Source organism: Chinchilla lanigera, unplaced genomic scaffold, assembly GCF_000276665.1.
Source record: "Chinchilla lanigera isolate Chin_1 unplaced genomic scaffold, ChiLan1.0 scaffold00014, whole genome shotgun sequence".
Classification (NCBI taxonomy): Eukaryota; Metazoa; Chordata; class Mammalia; order Rodentia; family Chinchillidae; genus Chinchilla; species Chinchilla lanigera.
The window spans coordinates 19,604,443-19,623,331 of record NW_004955415.1 but is presented as its reverse complement, the minus strand read 5'-3'; the positions used below and the strand labels follow the sequence as shown (position 1 = coordinate 19,623,331).

Below are 18,889 nucleotides of genomic sequence, written 5' to 3'. Positions count from 1 at the left end.
AATGTCCACTACTAATGTAATATCACTGTATATCCTGGAGATTCTGTCTCTGCATTCATCAAGTATGAGTTTCATAGAAATGTTGCTTTAGAATTGTTTTTTAAATTTTTCTTTTAAATTGATTCCTTTATAACTCCTTAACTCAAACTCACTAGACATTTAGAAATGTAGTTGTTACCATTTAAATTATAGTCATATAGTATCACAGGATGCTGTATAGGTAGATTATTTCAGTTGTGGATTTCCTCCCCACAAGTCCCTTATTTAAAGTAGCAACATTGTTAGCTCATTGATATTTTCCTTCATAAATTCTCATGGCACAGCAACCACTGGGAAATTTAGGATGGGAATAGCAAGGCATTTCTATACTGGTTCTAAAAGTTTTGTCCTACCTTTGGGGGCTTATTTGGGTATTAATACATGCAAAAGGAGCCTACTGATTTTTCTGAAATAACTCCCACTTCCTTTAAAACTTGGTTATAGCTCTAGTCTATTAAAATGTCAAATGGGACTTAGTCAACAAATGTTCAAATTACATTTTGGGATGAATTTCATGAAGTCAAGCCAAAAGACAATATATAGAGCCACTAATTTAGTGCAACTTTCCCTACTGAATATACACCAGCTCTTCAACCAATAAGATAGTAGTATTATAATCGGGGATTCCTTTGCTTCACTATGAGTTAAGGCAATTGTGCAATAGCTAATACAGCTACCCAGACTGGACATTGCTACTTGGAGCTTTGGGGTAGTGAAAATGGAAAGAGAAAAATAAGAAGCATCTGAGAATGCAAGGTGGATGATAACCATGTGTTTTGCTATTAGATTTTTTTATGCAGTGATCTGCCTTAAAACATAATGGTTTAAGGAAGCAACCATTCATTTGTGTCCTTATTCTATAAATCAGCACCTATGCGTGCAGTTCATCTGGGCATTTTTCCTGCTTTTCACCATGTTCATTTATATGAACATTTTTAGGTCAGTCAGAGAGCTCTGGTCCTGGGGTTGGGATGGTTTTTGGCTAGGCAACAAGTGAACAGACTACATGGTCTTTTGTCCTGTAGTAGGATAGTTTGGCCCTGTTCTCCTGTGACCTGTGAGTTTCAAGAGAGCAAGAAGGTAAGCCCCAATGTATAAGCCTGTTTCATGCTCATGTTGTTTTCTTTTATCCCACTGAATAAGAAAATTACATATTGAAGCCTAGAGTCAGTGTAGGGGAAATCTCTTCATGGGCATGGACTTTGTGGGCTATTTCTGCAATGGAGTACCTCAACTGGGTTCTTTTATTCCTTTACACTTTGGCATAAGTGTGCCAGAGTTTTAAGATTATCTGACTTATATTTGTTTACCTACTTGTAAAAAAGTACTTGTATTAGTCAGCTCTCCCATTGTTGAGACACAATACCCGACACCCACAATGTAAAGAAGGAGAGGTTTGATTTGGCTCACAGTTTGAGGAGATTCGGTTCATGGTCAGCTGGCTTTAAGGCAGAAACATGGTGTAAGGGCATAGTGAAGCAAAGATGTGCATTCATAGCATCCAGGAAGCAGAGCAGAGGGAGAGTGATAGAGAGGAAGGGGACAGTGACAGAGAGGAAGGGGCAAGGGACTATGTACATTACCCACAGTCATGCCTCCATGATCCAACCAGATATACACAGAAGTGTGTTTTACTAGTCTTCCGAGAGGCTCTTCATAAGCCAATCAAGTTGATGCAATCAAACTTAACTACTACAGTACTTAAAGAATGTTTAAATTGGGTTTTCCTGGAGAGACAACACATTTAAATGCTTTGAAGCCTTATTTTTCACTAGTTTTCCAAAGTATTCTGAAGTAACACCTAGAATGAATCAAACGTGGTTTGACAGCGTCAGAAGAATTAAGGCCATGAATGATTGGAGCATTAGTGAGAGAATATTTTTCCAGGCAAAGGATGCGATAAAAGCTTGAGAAAGTGTGAAGGCAGCAGGAAGACTCCACCTGAAAAGCATCATCGTGTTTAAAACAAGAAGCAGAAGTTATAACTGAGAATAAAGAGAGGTAGAAAGGGGAGAAAAGATAAAGTGAGGGAAGATATCAATATTCATGAACTTCTAACCACGCATGCTCTTTTCTGAATGAGTTTGCTGTTCTGAGTGATTTGAGTCCAGCAGAAAATATTTCTTGAGCCCTACCATTAGCCACGGATTAGGAAGCAGTAATGTGCAAGGAGACAACATACTTTCTTTCATGGCTCTTATGCACTAGTGGGAAAACAGATACCGAGTACACTGTTGCATGTGATTAATCACAGTTGGAGAAATGCTCTGAAGAATATGTGTACATGAGCATAGGAATAACCCACCTGTTCCAGTCTAGAGACAGAAATAAGGCTCCCCCAACAAAGCAACATTTAAACTAAATTTCATCTTTTATAAAGTACACAATAGTGTTTGAAAGGATTTCCAAAATGATTATGATTTCAACCCACAGGTGAGTAGACTCAGAGAGGAAAAAGCAATTAACTAAGATCAGAGCTAGTGGGTGATGTGTCCAGCATTCAAACCCAGGTTATCTTAGATGTCCTCAGTACCATACAGCATAAATTGCCCACTATATATATATATATATATATATATATATATGTGTGTGTGTGTGTGTGTGTGTGTGCATATATATATATATATTTTAGAGGTATTCTGGTCACTGGATATGTTTTACTTAGGTAAAATATGTTATTCCAAAACAAGTAAAATACACTACACAAAATTTAAACATAATGTTCAGTGGGAAAAGAATCCTCCTCCCTGCCTTATTCCCTCTGTTCCCTTCTCTGCTACCAGGACAACCAAGTTTGTTATCTAATTGCCCAGAAGTACAATCAATGCTTGCAACATTTACTTTGTGCCAGGTACTTTTCTTGATGAATGTTTATTTATTTAATCCTCTAATAATAGTGTCATTATTAACCTATTTTTTGTGCATACTTTTAATCCCAGCCCTTTAGAGGTTGAGACCGGAGATTCTTGAGTTTGAGACCAGCATGGACTACATAGAAAAACTGTTCAAAATTAATTAATTTTAATTTTTAAAATGAGATACTTTTCTTTGTTGATGCTGATCAACTTTTGCCTTGATAATATCACTTAACAAACAAGTCCAAAAATCTCAATGGCTTAATTTAAAACATTTATTTCTCACTTACGAATCAGCTGTGTTTTAGCAATGGCTGTTTTCAGCTTATCTGGTCTTAACTCCCACCTGGGTTTGTGTCTGACTCATGCATCTCTTTTTGTAAGACCGAGGCTGAAGAAGAATCATTTTGCCTCTCTGGCAGCTGTCAGGGGCCCAAGTGAAAAGAGTGGAGACACAGTGCTTCAAACACTTCCACCCTAAACTGGCTTCCATACATGGTGCATTGGTCAAAACAGATCACATGGCCAAGTCCAAAGCCCATGTGACAAGGAAGTGTACTCCACAGGGAGTGCTCAAGGAGAGAGCAGACAATTTTGAATAGGATTGTTTATACACCCTGAAAAATCCAACTTTTATCTTTTGTAGCTGGAATCTAGCCGTATAATTGGAAAAAGGTAACTATGCATTAATTAAATTAGCTTTCTTATCATCTTCTGCTGGCAAAAATCTAAATGAATGCCTCTTTCTGTTTACATTTTCTAGGAATTTTCATCATGTTTGGGAAGAAGAAGAAAAAGATTGAAATATCTGGCCCATCCAACTTTGAACACAGGGTTCATACTGGCTTTGATCCACAAGAGCAGAAATTCACAGGCCTTCCACAGCAATGGCACAGTCTGTTAGCAGATACGGCCAACAGGCCAAAGCCCATGGTGGACCCTTCATGCATCACACCCATACAGCTGGCTCCCATGAAGGTAGGTTGGCTTAGGAAGTGCACTTTTAGCCAGGTATGGCGGCCCATGCCTCTAATCCCAGGACTCTGGGATGCTGAGGCTAGAGCATCACAAGTTCAAGATCAGCCTGGGCAATTTAGTGACTGAGATCCTGTCTCAAAATAAAAAATTTTAAAAAGGCTGAGGATATATCTCAATTGTAAGGTCCTGAGTTCACCCCTCAGGACCATAACAATGAACAAATAAAAGGGACTGTGTTTTTATTTTGTGCAATATACCATCTTTGTGGGCAAGCTATAAAACACCACATATTACCCACTATTTTTCTTCAGTGATTGCACTAATCACCACTTTTCATATGTTCCAGTGCATAAAAAGGGAGCTTGGCTTTCATATGTGAATTATTTTTAAATTGGACATAAAATTCCATCACAAAAATAGGAAATTTTTACTTCTACTTTGCATAACATAAAGGTCTCTATACTGAGAAATATTACCAATCCCCTCAAGTTACTAGAGGCAATAGACTCTGATCAAAAATTATATTAGATAAATTTTGTTCTTTTCTACTTACTCTCAATTTCAGCTCTGCGAAGTTACTACAAAGAAATTCAGACATTCCAGTTTCTTTCTGTTCTTCAGGAAGATAAGAATGCCAGACTATCAAGCACTTTCCCAAAGCTCTCTGTGGGAGTTAAATATCATTGATATTTATCACCATAATATTCCATAGATCACTCTAGGTTCTCTAAACCAGACAAAGCACAAAATGCATATTCTTCTCTTCCTAATTATATCAATAAGACTGCAGGAATCCCTTATTCTTTGTTAATATAAATACTTCATAAACTGTGCTTAAGTGATAGGTGAGACATCTTTAAAAGGATGGGGTTTTTTTGTATCAGGAATCAAACTCAGGACCTTGTGCTTGCCAGGCAGGTGTTGTGGCACTGAGCTATATCCCAAGCTCTTAAAAAGATATAAAGAGGAAGCATAGTTAATTAATTATTGGAAATGCTTATATAACCTGAGCCTACAAAATTAGAATTGTGGTTCTGTTGTGTGTGTATGGTCTTGATCATTCTATTCTAATGTTAAACATGTGAGTGTGTTCTGTCCAGAGACCAACAGAGTCTTACACTCCTGCATCTTGTGAATTTGATCTTCTGATAGGATTTTGAAAATTTTCAGAATAGGTAAAATGTTAAGTACACAAAAGGTGGCTGTTTGGGAAGATAAACTTGAGAGACAAAAGAGCCTTCAAATTTAATTAGGCATTTGGTGATACTTTAACAGAAATTAACCAATTAACCAACACTGTACTAATTAATATTAAGCAATATCCTATGATTCAACAAAATTTTTCCCCAGAAGAGTTCTTCACTGGTGACCAAACAAATAGCTAGCAGGTTTTGGAACTAGAATGTTCATGAAAATAACTGTATATTAACAGAACGCTGACTCGGTACACTTTAAATATGGCAAGGGTGGGGAATATGAAAAGAAGTATATTAGAAAGAATTTGCTTTTCAGTTTCTTTGTTTTTCTCATAGTCCACAGTTTCATTTGTGTTGCTTTTGTTTTTACAAGACTCAGAAAATGAAATGGGCAGTGTACCCAGAAAAGTCTTTTGTTGTTAATCACTATGGTGAAAGGAAAATTCTCAAGTGAAATTAAGGTTTTCTTTTTTTAATACTGGAGTATCATTATCAATATTGTTGGATAAAAACATTCTAGAAGGATGCAAAGTCTTGAGATACAGGCTTCCTAAAAACCCAGATGTGTTCTGCTGTTAGAGAGTGAATTTATTAATGGGCAAGGACTAAATATTTATTTCATCATGCTTTGTTACTTGTCAGAATCTTACCAGGTTCTGTGTGACAGTAAAGAAAATGGCTCCTGTTTTACTGGTAATCCACCATGCTTAACAAACATAGAATTTAGGAGAACCTTCTAGATCATTTCTTCTATCTCCTGGATGGGTTGGTTCATTATATTTTCCTTTCTGATGAACTTATCAGTCTCACTGGAGGTTAGACCAAGATTTCCCAACAATGAATCTCCTTGGCCCTGCAATTATCTTACTGGTTCTGTGGACCTTCCATCCTGGTACTAAGTGGAGGAGGATTCAGTCTCCATAAAATTAGTCACGGAGATACTTGGAGAAGTGTGCTTAAAATGGTGACTAGAAAATACATGTCAAGAATCGAATCAGCCTGGATTTCTGAAAACAGGATATAAGGCATTGCATATCCCCGACATTTAACTGAAGGACATCCAAAACCTCCAGTACCTCATACTCCTACTGAACTCCTTTAGAATGATCCTACTTTTCTCCAAATACAATGAGTATAGTTAGCACTGCTAACACCTGGCAGACAATATTGGTGGTCAAAGAAAATGCTGTTTTCTCTATCATCCCCTTAGAATAAGTAGAATTAATGGATTTAAGGCACCAAAGTATGCCATGCAGGCTAGATGATCCCCTCCCTTTAGAAATGCCATCAAAAATCATCCACATTATTTGAATATGATATATGAAACACGTAGAATATACTTTAGAAGTCAGAAAAATCTTTGGAATAAGAAACTGTGAATGAATGGACATAAAGGACTGAATACTGATGATAGAATTATGCAAATTGAAAGCCATTTTGGTCAAAATTTTTTAAGGTTAAATAGAACCAAGAATTCAAATTTGGTCCCATTGTCCTTCAAAGTGCATAAAGGCAAATGAGAAATTAGATCATGACATAAAGCAGGCAGTGACAGGAGCGTACCATTCCTTTTGTTGGGACAAAGTGCTGGCCCTTCAGTACTGGTTGGCAGGTTTCAGGCATGCTGGTGCCCAGGGGAAATCTACTTTTGCAATCAGCACTCTTCTCTGTGATTGGCTAGGATTTCTGTGGGCCTATTTGAAGCCTCATGCTTACCTATCATACCCATTGCTTGCTAGGTCTCAAATCTCTCATGTACACTCACATGGTTTCTCAGAATGTACAGACTGTCAGAACTACCCAGGGGGCTTTGATAAAACCCAGACTGCTGGGCTTCATCCCCAGGGTTTCTGATTTGGTAGAAACTGGAATGGAGCTCAATAATTTGCATTTTTAATGTCTTTAGTTGATACTGATGGTCCTTCTCTGGAAACCAGACTATGAGAATCTTGATTTAAGTAGTTTTAAAGGAAATTGTCCACATAAGATATCATCAGTGTGCACTGACACTAGCATTTCCAAAATGTAAGAAATTAAAAAACCACAAGTTAGTTTAGACTTGTGTTGAAAGCTGAAGCTCTTGTGCTCAAACTAAGAATATGTAGGTTAATCGAAACAACCTAGACACACAAAGATGAGAATCCTTTTAAAATGTGGATCAGTAGTACTGCACATGCTTAGTATGTGCGAGACTCTGGGTTCAATTCTAAGTACTAAAAACATCTCTGTGAAACTCTTGTTTTAGGCCTGGCATCATCTTGTTCATAAAGAGATCATAAGTAATATCATCAAAATTTTTGCTGAAGTAGAAGGATGGTTACATTTGTTTGTTCTTACCTGTTGGGTCTCAGATTGGTCCTTTATCATACTTTCCTGGAGGGGCCCTCGGGCCCATCCTAGAGATGCCGATTGGGTAGTTCTGGGTCTGGGAACCAGCATGTATATTTTTAGCGGTTTCTTCGACTCTGCTGATGAAGGAAGGATGCACTTCAAGAACCACTGTTCTAAGGGGACTGAAGACAGAGCATAATGGCCACTCTTTCCCTGTGTTACAGCCTAGGAGTCACTTTTTAAATGCTAGATAATATTGAAGTCTTTGTACTGAGCTGAAATCTAACTAACACAGGCAAACAGCATATCTTATAATATGTTTCAGATTTGTTTTTAATTCTCAACTAGGATTATAGAACTAATACTCAGTAGTATTATTTGGTACACTTAAATTTTATTAAATGATAACATACTATATATATATATATTCTCCAACTTGCTTTTTTAATTTAACATTATTTTGAGATAAACTCAAACTGATATATAGAACATGAGTTTATTTTAAAAATTATTCTATAGATAGTTCTTACAATTTATCCATTTCTCAAGTAAAGAAGATTGTGAAGTATTTTCAGTGGCAAATGATACTGTTATGAACACCTGTTCGTGTCTCCTTGCACCTGTGACGACAGGTTTTCCTGCATGATTCTCTAAGTGTGATCTGGAACTCCTGGAAGTCCTTTGGATTCTTTCAAGGAGTCTGCAAGATCAAATCATTTTCCTAATGATACTAAGGAAGCATGGCTTCCTTCACTCACATTGTCTCTTGAGTGGGCAGTGGAGTTTTTCAGGAGCTATACAAAGTTTTGACTAGTGCCCATTAGATCCTGCAGCTCATATTCTTATCTTTGAAAAGTTTCTCACTTTTAAAACATAGTTCAGTAAATATTGATAACTAAAAAAACATAAACACAAATCTTTGAGTTTGCCAAAGTTTTAAGTGTTCCTGAAACCAAAAAGTTTGAGAATCTCTGTCTTGACCTTACATCATCTGATTACCAGATGTTTCTGAAGTTTGCTCCTCACATATTACTTACTTTTATTTAGTTTTGTTTATGAAAAATAGAGACTCTTCTGCCTTTGACTGGTAATTTTCTAGTCTGTATAACTTTCTCCAAAATTACTAAACATCCTATCCATTTAATTGTCAAGGAATTTAACTTCTCTGAGCCAGTTGTGAAGTCATTGAAATGCTTAGATCCTTACAATCCTTTTCTTAATTTAGCCTTCAAAGCTTCTCTAACAACCCTCTTTTACTTCCTGTCAAGGTTGAAAATTCCCAGGGAATACCAAAGGGAGACTGGCTGTGGCTGGGTTCCCTTCGTCTTTGTCATCTTTAGTATTTTATAGTCTTCCAAAGCTGAGGTTCTGCCTCTTTCTTTTTCTGTCTTCTGCTTCTGACCACTGCGTGAAAAACTAATTATTGAAGCAAAGCAGTAAAGGGAGAAGGGTGAATCTCCAAGTCTGGGCACCTGGTTCTTGCAGACTGCTGTTCTGCTTCCTTCCCTGTCATAGTTTATGTTAAAATCTCAACAAAGAATGAATCCGTATCAGTTAATCTACAATTCTCTACCTTTCTCCCTTTTCATGATTCACAGTTTTACATTTAGAGTTAAGCTTTGAAAGCTGTGTTATCTTTCTTAATTCCGATTCTATGGGATTTCCCTTGACTTTAAATAATTGAAATGTACTTTCCAAAGATGGGTGGCAGTCTAATTTCTAGCATTATTTTTCTTTGTGTCAAGGTAGCGGGTGCTCCCAAGGTTCCCGCTCACTTACACATCATTTTATGTGCTTCCCTTGACTGGTCAGAATTTAGCCTATATGTCTAGTGCCTCCTCTGCCATGGAGAGCTTGTCATCAAGGGATTCAAACTGTGTAGCAGATGTTTGCCATGATCTCAACCGAATGAAATCTCAGCAACTCTGAGAGCCTGGGCTGATCCATCATGACATTTCTGGCTTCTGTGCCTGCTCTTTGGCTTGTGCCTTGAAAGCCACACTGTGCGCTTCAGCTAGGCCAAGTGGCTTCCGTTCATTTATTTTGGGTCTGATTGTTTCTACCAAATTTCTTCTCAAAGCTCATGGATTGTTTTCCCGAGGATTTTCCTATTCTCCTACATCAGTATGGCTTTACCCTCTTCCTTTTCTAGATCTGTTTCCATCTACTAAAACATAATATTGAGGATAGAAGCACCTTTCTCACATGAAACTTGATGTCCTATGGTCACCCAGCTGGGCCTTCTGTTTGTTTCCCAGCATCCACTTGGATGAACCTTAGGGCTTGTCCAGTCCATGGTGGTAATAATGGGACCAGCAGAAAACAGACAGGGGGTGAACTCATAGGTAGAAGGAAGAAGGAGAAGACCATGGAACAGGAATAAGCCTGGGGAGTTTAAAGGAAAAACAAGCAGTCTGCAGCTGTAGAGCAGAGCATAGTGAGGAGAAGATGGGGAGATATGGTCAGGTAGGCAAGTAGGAACCGGATGGCAGAGATTTAGGAAACCTTATTTAGGATTTTGACATTTGTTAAACTTCCATAGATGAAGAACAGAGGTCTCATATTAAGAAATTGTTCTATTTTGAAATGATTCATTCATTTAAACATCAGATCGAATTTAAAGTGTACCAACCATATTGATCAAATATAGAATCCTGCTGGGCTTAGAGGCTTATTATTTAAATGGGTTACAAGAGAATCTTTCCAACTATGTAATTTTCAAAAGATATTTCAGGAAAACAGGAAACTTCTGACAGAATTGTGCCTTTGTTATAAAGATGGTTAATTTTATTGGAAAGCAGAAGGCAGTTATAAAATGAAACCATTCGATTGGGTAACCTGAAATTTAGAGCTTTTTATCCAAAAATCGCACTTCAGAAGAACAGTACTACATCCACTGAATTGATGATAACTGAGACTCTCATTGGAAGGACAGATTGGAAATCCTTTGCTGAATTTATCCAAATATTTCTGCATTGCAAAGCCAGTGAACATAGCACACTTGCCCCTCACAATTCTTATTTATTTGCTTATTAATTTCTAAACACCCTCTTTCCAATTTCAATATGCCTTTTCAGTCATCTCATTACCCCCAAGGACTGTAAAGACCTGCCTACATTAAGGACAGTTGAGCAAGGTTATCTTGTTTCAAATAGGAGGATAAAACCAAAACCAAAGCTAGGTTTATTATATAATCTTCATTTCTGTGAACCCGCCAAACTTGTTAACTCCTAAAAAGTAATTTTCCACTGTATCAAAGAGTTTTATATTTGATGTGTTTCCTGCTAGCATATCATCTCATCCCTCAAATATCTGTCACATTTTTAAAGTAAAAATTGGCATCACCCTCTTATAAGTCCCACCTTTTACTTCAGTGCTTTGCTTTGCAGTATTTTGCTTAAGCTACTGTAACACTTCCTTTCAAAGTTTGGGCACACTTCAGCTCAGATAGCACCTCTGCTACTTCACAGCAAAGGGTGATGTTTTCAGGAGAGCAGCACCACCCCTAGGACATTGTTGCTGAAGGTGCCCACCCTTTGTTCTGTACTGAGGAGTCAGGATGTTAACCATATACCCTCTCCAGCTCTCAGCACGGCACCCAGTATGGTAGTTCTATGATCAGCTCTCAGGATCCCAATTCAAATTGGGTTACTGAGACCCCATGAAAGAATGATACCAGTTACTCCCCACCAAAGGTTCAGCATCTCCTGTTACCATGGAAATGAAAGTAAATGTAAATGGGAGAAAGTATTTTAAAGTAGGAATAGATTATGCCAAAAAGTTATTTATGACTAAGATGTTTAGATCTATTCCAAATGATTTCTCTGGTGGTTCAAGATATCTTTCCTAGCATTCTTGCAGCAACCGGCCTCCTGTTTGCACCTGTGACCACCTCAACTTGATTATTTCACCCCAACTCTGCTCCCAGGGCCATAGTTGGTACAGGAGCAAAGCAGACATCAAATCCATAGTGACCTGTCATTTTGGGCAAACCATCCTGGGAAACAGGCCTGACCAAAATTGAGAATATGGGTACCAAATGTTAGATAGAGTTCTACAGAGCATAAAGTATTTAATATGTATTATTTATACCATTCTTATGATAACTAATAAGTAGTTGGAACCCAGCTGAGTAGATAAAGAAATCTTGACCTCAAAGAGTGAACTAATTTGTTCACATTTACCCAATTTCTAAGTAAATTGAACCCAGTTCTAATATCAGAGAGGCAGCTACCTTTGGTTGCTACATACCTTTCCTTTCTCATGTGTCCTACAGGGTTATCGATTCATTTCTATGGCCTCTCCCAAAGTCTTTGTTTTTGATAGGAAAAAGATAACTGTAATTTTAAGGGGAGAAATTTACATTGTAACATCAGATATGTAGGATGGAGTGGGGACACTGTTGACCAAGAGAAATTTTCTCATTTGCCTCAAATAGCATAAGAAAAATTGATTGATGGAGAGAATATTTTCAAGAATGTCCATAATCAGATATACTGATGACCAGTCCCAGCCTTGTGTATCAGATGCTGTCTTTTAAAGTAGACTGAGTTATTAACTCAATTATTCCTTTAATCATAGCCTATGAAGGGCTGAATACTCTTCATCTCCTTGAATTTGAGTTTAACCAAGTAACTTGCATAGTCGTTGGGGTGGTAGAAGCAAAGGCATGTACTGGGCAGCTAAGATCTCCCTTTATGCATTGTTTCATAGCAAGAACATGACTTGGAGAACTCAGTGATTCCAGAAGAGTAAGTGGCTTGAGGTGCTTTCACTTTGTAGCACTGTGGAGAGGGGGTGATAGAGCATTATTGGACAACTGACTGATATACTGTCTCATCCTTTGTATGATCCTTTTCAAATAGGTAGTATTAACTCTGTCTTGTAAAATAAGACTTAGCAAAGTTTAAAAATTTGTTGAAGTTCCCACAGCTAACAATGGGAAAAGCCCAAGATTCAGACCCCAAAACCATCTGACCCCAAAACCCATGCTTACTATCACCACGTGGTCCTGATTCTTGATGATAAGAGCATCGTTGGGCATGAAAAGTGGTTGCATGCATAAAGGATGCAAAGGCAGAAAAATTTCTTCCTTCATATCCTGCCTTTTAAATCCAACAGATGGTACAACTGAGATGCAGATAAGTACTATGACATTTCCCCAGATCATAGAGCAAGTTAGCATCAGGTTCCTAGGAGTACAGAATGCCTCTGACTCTAACATGTAGATAGCCTAGATTTAGCTCATGTACCACCACTCACTGGAGAATCTGATAAGGTTATTACTTTTATTACCTTCCTGACTATAAGTTCCTATCAGTACAGTCATACGACTTTATTTTCTACTAGTAGAGTACTCCGGGCCCTTGGCGGGGTCTTTCATTATACATGTAATTCACACAGTCTTCTCAAGTGAATTAGACAGAATAGTTAAACAGAATATGTCAGTGACAGCGCTGGCTGAGAAGCAGATGAGTAAACCTTCAAATGCACGCTGCTCGCTCTCTATGATGGCCTCGCTGCCCTGAGCTAATCATATTTGAGGTCAAACAGTACTTCCCCCAGATCACAAACATCCCTCCAGACTTCTTTTGGATTCCCATGGAGTGACCTGCTCTGAACTCCTGACAGCTGAACTCACCAAATGACAAGGGTGGCTATGCTTTGATGACTGGAAAATTCTACATAAACTAATAGGATATTCTCAGGAATGCCTCATGTGCCCAGCTCTGCTCTTCTGACAGGGGTGACCTAACAGAAAATATTCCATCTAAATCAAAAGAAAAATGCCTGTGGCTCTTTGTGACTCTCAATCATGTTTGAACTTGGAAAGATTTAATTTTCACTCTTATTTGGGATCTTAGAGAAATCAGGCCACTGAGATGGAAGCTCTAGGCATGTTTAGTGGAACTGTCAAATTCTATTTGTTATGGTTTTATCATGTAATTTTAAGTAAAAACATTATGTGAGTAATAACTCTATCATTTCAATCATTTTTAAGCAGCAAATCACTCTCTGGCTGATTGAATGCTACCACTGTTTCCCATAAGATAAGATGTTTAATGAGAAAAACTACTCAAGACAGTGCTGGTCTAAGAATTTGCTGTGATCACTCAGTCACTGCCTATTGAGAAGCCTTGACTTAATTCCCATGCTGCACAGTAAGCTGTCACAAACTCGGTGGCTTAAAAGAGCATCTTCTTAATGAGGCTTAATGAGGTCCTCTGCCTAATTTCTCACGAGGGGGAAAACTTGGCCTCACTCTCACCTGGAAGTTTAAGTGGAGAAGAATCTGCTCCCAAGCTTGGAAGAAATCTTTCTTTTGTGTCTGAAGAATTAATAATAGCTCACTTCTTCAAGACCAGCAGAAGAGTGACAGATTCCTTGGAGTTTGAGTATACATTTCTATTAGTCTACTTTGCCATTGGTGGAACATGATACGTAGCACCCACAACTAAAAGGAGGAGAGGTTTAATTTGGTTTATAGATTCAAGAGCTTCAGTCCACAAAGGACTGACTTCAAGGCAGGAATATGATGGTTGAAGGGTATGGCGGAACAAAGCTACTTAGCTTATGGTCACTGGAAAGCAGAGCAGGAGAACAGCTCCAGAGAGGAAGGGGTGAGGACCCAGTTATAGTGTCCAAGGTCACTTCTCCATGACCCACCTAGATACACTATGAAATGAGCTCCACCATTCACCTGGGCAGCTTCCAAGCCAGTCAAGTTGACAGTCAAGGTTAACCATCAAAAGTGATATTCCGCAGCCATGGTTGTATAATGTACATCAGGTGACCAGGGAGTAGCATCCCATTGCCATGGCCATATAACACAACTCTAGAGGTGATAATTTCTCACCTTTGCCATATTCTACCAGTTAGAAGCAAGCTGAGATCTTTCTCACACTCATGGAGAGTACAGCACACAAACACTCAAGCAACAGAAGGTGGAAATTGTCACAGAGGGGTTAGCCTGGGAACTATCTACTGCAGTCCCCAATATCCCTGCCATATGCAAAATGTACTCCCTAACCTAAGTGTACCAAAGTCTTGCCCCATTACAGCATCATCTCAGAGCCACTTCAGTGTGAATGGACCACTGAAGTGCAGTGTGCAAGGTGTAGCTTCTGGAGCACAATCCGCCATCTGTGAACCTGTGAGACTAAAGACACAAGGGATCTGACTCCAGATTTCCCAACATGCAGTGGTGGGCCAGTAGAATAAGAGATATAAAACTTCTGGCTCCAAATGAGGGAATTGTGGTGAAGTCAGGGAGACAGAAGGTAGAATCACTGAATGTCTTAGTTACTTTCTATCACGGACAAAGAATACAACACCCATACTTAAAGGAAGAGAAGTTTATTTTGGCTCACCCTTTTAGCCCTGGATCACCTGGCTCTGTGGCAGAAACACCATGGTAGAAGAGCCTGGTGGGGGACAGCTGCCTGCCCCCATATCTGGGGAGAAGAGATAGAGAGAGGAGAGGGCAAGGTGCCCAGTGACCACCTTCAACCAGTCCCCACCTTCTGACAGAGATTCAGCTGTGGAGCTCATTAGTGGATCTATCCACTGAGAAATATAGTGCCCTATGACCTGATCACCTTCCAAAATCCCTGCTTCTGAGCACGTGAAAGTTTTGGGAGACGTTTTCCATCTAAACCATAACACTGTTCCACATCTGTTCTGAAGTACAGCCTGGCAATTGTTAGGAGTTTCCTAACTAAAATGCACCACATGGGAAATGTTCTCCTGTGGCTCCAGGTCCCCGCTCTGGATTGTTTTTCTGTCCTACTTTTTGGTGACAGCACAGTTTACAGGTTATATAGTTGTATCTTCCTCCTTTCTACTGCCAATAGAATTTATGTGGCCTGGATAGTCTCTATTTAATATTCTGTGTCCCTTTCAATTTGACCTGACAGTGTGTCTGTTGAAACAATTTCTTAAACTCGTCAGACTTTGGATTTCACTGTGGTTCTCTCCATTAGGCAAAAGCCCTATCCACAGGTACTTTGAAGGAAAAGCCTCCTATTCTATGACCTGTTGAGATGGAATATCCCTAGGCTTCCTAAAGGTGCTCTGGTTTGATTGAGAAGAACCATGGGACATATTCATAATTACTGTAAAAGGAGCCCCTTGTGTGACTGTGTACACTGACCGTTTGATCCAAGTGTTCAACGATGAGCTGGGTAGTCACAGACCCAGACTTTTCTCTAGAGCCTGCTCTCCTGAGAGTAGATCGCTTCGTGTTAGTGTCTTTGCCACATAGACAGCATTTGAATGTTGGGGTCCTCAATTTATGACTCTTTTTTTCTCTTTGGTTTTTTGTTTGTTTGTTTGTTTTTGGTACCAGGAATTGAATTCAGGACCTTACACTTGCCAGGCAGGCTCTTGTGCCACTGAGCTACATTCCCGGCCCCTCTTTTTTTTTTTTTTTTCCTTAAAAGAAAATCCATTCCTTCAATTCATGTCTCCCCTGGAAAAAAGAAACCAATTGGGTCCTTCAACATTTTTCTTGTAAATCTCCTTAGCAATATAACTGAGCATATCATTTATAAGTTCTGCTTTCTGTGTAACTGTAGGGAATAATTTTGTGAAGCTTCATATAGCAAAGATCTCAGATCTTCCTCCTCTTTCCTGTGGAATGAACCTCACTTGTTTCTGAGCCCTGACTATAAGCACCCGCCACGTCCATATTGCAAGGAAGAGTCAGCTCATGGCAATTTAAGTTTCTACCATATCTTTCTAAACCTCCCCAGCTTCCACCCACTATCTGGTTAGAAAACAACTTGCATTGTTGTGGCTTAAATTGTACCCATCCTAGCATTCATATGCTGAGGCTTTAATGCTCTGTGTGACTATGTTTGGAGAAAAGGACTCTAGTGAGCAAAGTCAGGTCTAATGTGGTCCTATGGGTGGGCCCTTATCCAATAGGATTGCTGTCCTTATAAAAAGAGGAAGAGATGCTAGAGTTGTACATGGAGAAAAGGTCATGTGAGGGCATGATGAGAAAGTGCCCACCTGCAAGCCAAAAAAGAGGCCTCAGAATAAAATAACCATGCCCACACCCTGTCCTCAGGTTTATGGCCTCCACAGTGGTGAGAAATAAATTTCCACTGTTTAAGCCACCCAGTCTGTGGAATTTTGTTATGACAGCCCAAGCAAACTAATGTATATATTTCTAGAAATTTGTTACAGCAGTACCCTACTTCCAGGCACCAAAATCTATCTGTGTTTTCTGTTGCTGTAGAATAAATTACCATTAACTTAGCTGCTGAAAGAAACATGTACTTGTTAAAATGCTAGTTTTCCATGGGTCAGATATAGTGTAACTGGGCATTCTACTCATATCTCACCAGACTGTGGTTAAAGTCCCAACTGGGCCATGCTCCCCATGGCCTTCCTACCCACTGCCAAGCTCACTGGGGGTACAGGCAAAATTTATTTCCTTTCATCTCTGAAGGAGTGGAGTACTGAGATGAAGAAGGATGAGAAGTGAAGGAAGGGATTGTTAATAACCAGGCTGTGAGCATCTGAGCTCAGTGCTAGTGGGGATGCTCTGAGAATTTGGGAAACACACCTCAAAACTGTCCCAGCAAGGAATAAGTGACCTGGGCACCTGTCTACCAACTCTAGTCCTCCACTAGCTGCAGGTTGCTCCCAGGAGATAATTCCTGGGCAGCTCCAGCTTTGGTCAAGCATTTCCAGCAACTGGAGAACACTTTCAAGTAGAGAGTTTCAGAAACATTCAGAACCGACAGGAAATATCTGCAGGGAACCTGTGGGGTAAGCTGAAGAGACCAAAGCTGTTACTGTAAGATCAGCACTCATTCCTTTATCAAATATTTATTATGTACCTACTAAGTTCCAGGTGATGGAGCTCTATAGAAAGATGATATTTGGTGCCATGTCTATTGGGTACACAACTTAGTAGGAGAAATGAACTTTTAAAGATAAATGGAAAATGGTGTAATGGAGGCTTAAGCATTTTAAGAAACCATTGAGGAGGGAATGTCTATACCTCCTAGAAATTTCCCATAAGTTATTTTGGATTTTAAAAAACGAATGTACCGTAGTCTTATATTCAGACCCAGTGAAAGACACCCCTCTGTAATATCATTTTACAAAGAGTCACTGGCAATAACTTGATGGAGTCTCCCAGAGCCAGACTCTGCAGGACAAATGCAAATTTGAAAATGTACCCGTTCCACTTCTGCACCCTCGTGGGAGTTACCTGGTTACAGTGGCCTCACTTTCCTCTTCCATAGAAGTGGGTATGATGGTACTATCTCCTGCAGCTAGTGAGAGCATTGAACGGTTTAATTCAGGTAAACCATTAGTAGTACTGCGGTTTGCATGTGGATGTTCCCCCAAAGCCTCATGTGCTCCAAGGTGACTGGATTATTGTGATGCTACAGCTGGCTTGCTGTTGGGAGGAGGGCCCTGGTATAAAGACAGGAGTCACTGCAGGTGGGGAATGGAGGGTTTGTCCCCTCCCCAGTTCCTCCCTTGCTCTCTCTGCTTCCTGGCTGCCCTTAGGTGAGCAGCGTCCTTTTGCCACACCCTTCTGCCACGCATGTCTTGCTGCCTTGGAACCGGCTGACCATGGCCTAAAACCATGAGCCAAAATAAACCTGTCCTCCTTTAAGCTGAGGATTGTTAAGTACTGTGTCTCAGTGATGAAGAATACGACTCAGGCAAGTAGCCAATAAACTGAGAAATGAAAAAGATCCAGTTACCCCCATACAAAGTATGGTAAAGACTGTCTTTTTAAGAAAAACAGTATTTTGAGTTCATTTTCTTTCTCCATCAATAAAGCAAAGTCTAAAAATGCAGGTGTCAGCCAATTTTAAGAATACTATTTAGGCTGTTTCCAAGGCTTAGCTCTTAGGAGTTGTACTACTGTAAACAAGGGTATGAATCTATCACTGTACTATGGTGTCTTGACTCTTTTATGAAGCTACCTAGAAGGGGAATAGCTGGCTTGAATGGAATTTCTAGTTTTGGTTTTCTGAGGAATCTCCATACTGGTTTCCATAGTGATTACCCTTGTTTACAATCTGAGCAACACTGTATCATGGTCCCTTTTTCCCCCGCAGCCTTGCTACAATGAAGAAAATACGGTATTTATGCACAATGAAGCACTACTCCACTATAAAGAAAGAATAAATTTGATTCCTTTTAGGAAAACAGATGCACCTTGAAACTGTAACATTAAGTGAAATAAATAAGACACACAAGCATAAACAACATAAGGTTTCTCTTATATGAGAAACCCAAAATATAAATAAAGAGCAACGTAAATGATAAATAGTAGGAATCAGGAAGACAGATCTTTTGCAAATGAGAAAGGGACGGAGCAAAGGAAGAGAGAGGGCACATAAAAGAATTAAGACATATTATATACATGTGCCCACAGCCCCCATGAATGTAGTTGTTGTGTACCTCAAACATGTACTAATAAAAATTAAAATTAAAAATTAAGTATTTAAATTT

General features: G+C 39.2%; 1 protein-coding gene across 1 annotated transcript in view; it reads left to right on the top strand.

The window, feature by feature from the left end:
* The window catches only part of Pak7 (p21 protein (Cdc42/Rac)-activated kinase 7), a gene marked incomplete in the record, with an annotated part of 316,361 nt that overhangs the window by 202,756 nt on the left and 94,716 nt on the right, over positions 1 to 18,889 (top strand). The window contains 1 exon segment of the mRNA XM_013512104.1: positions 3,656 to 3,872. Coding sequence (XP_013367558.1) covers positions 3,669 to 3,872 — 204 coding nt within the window.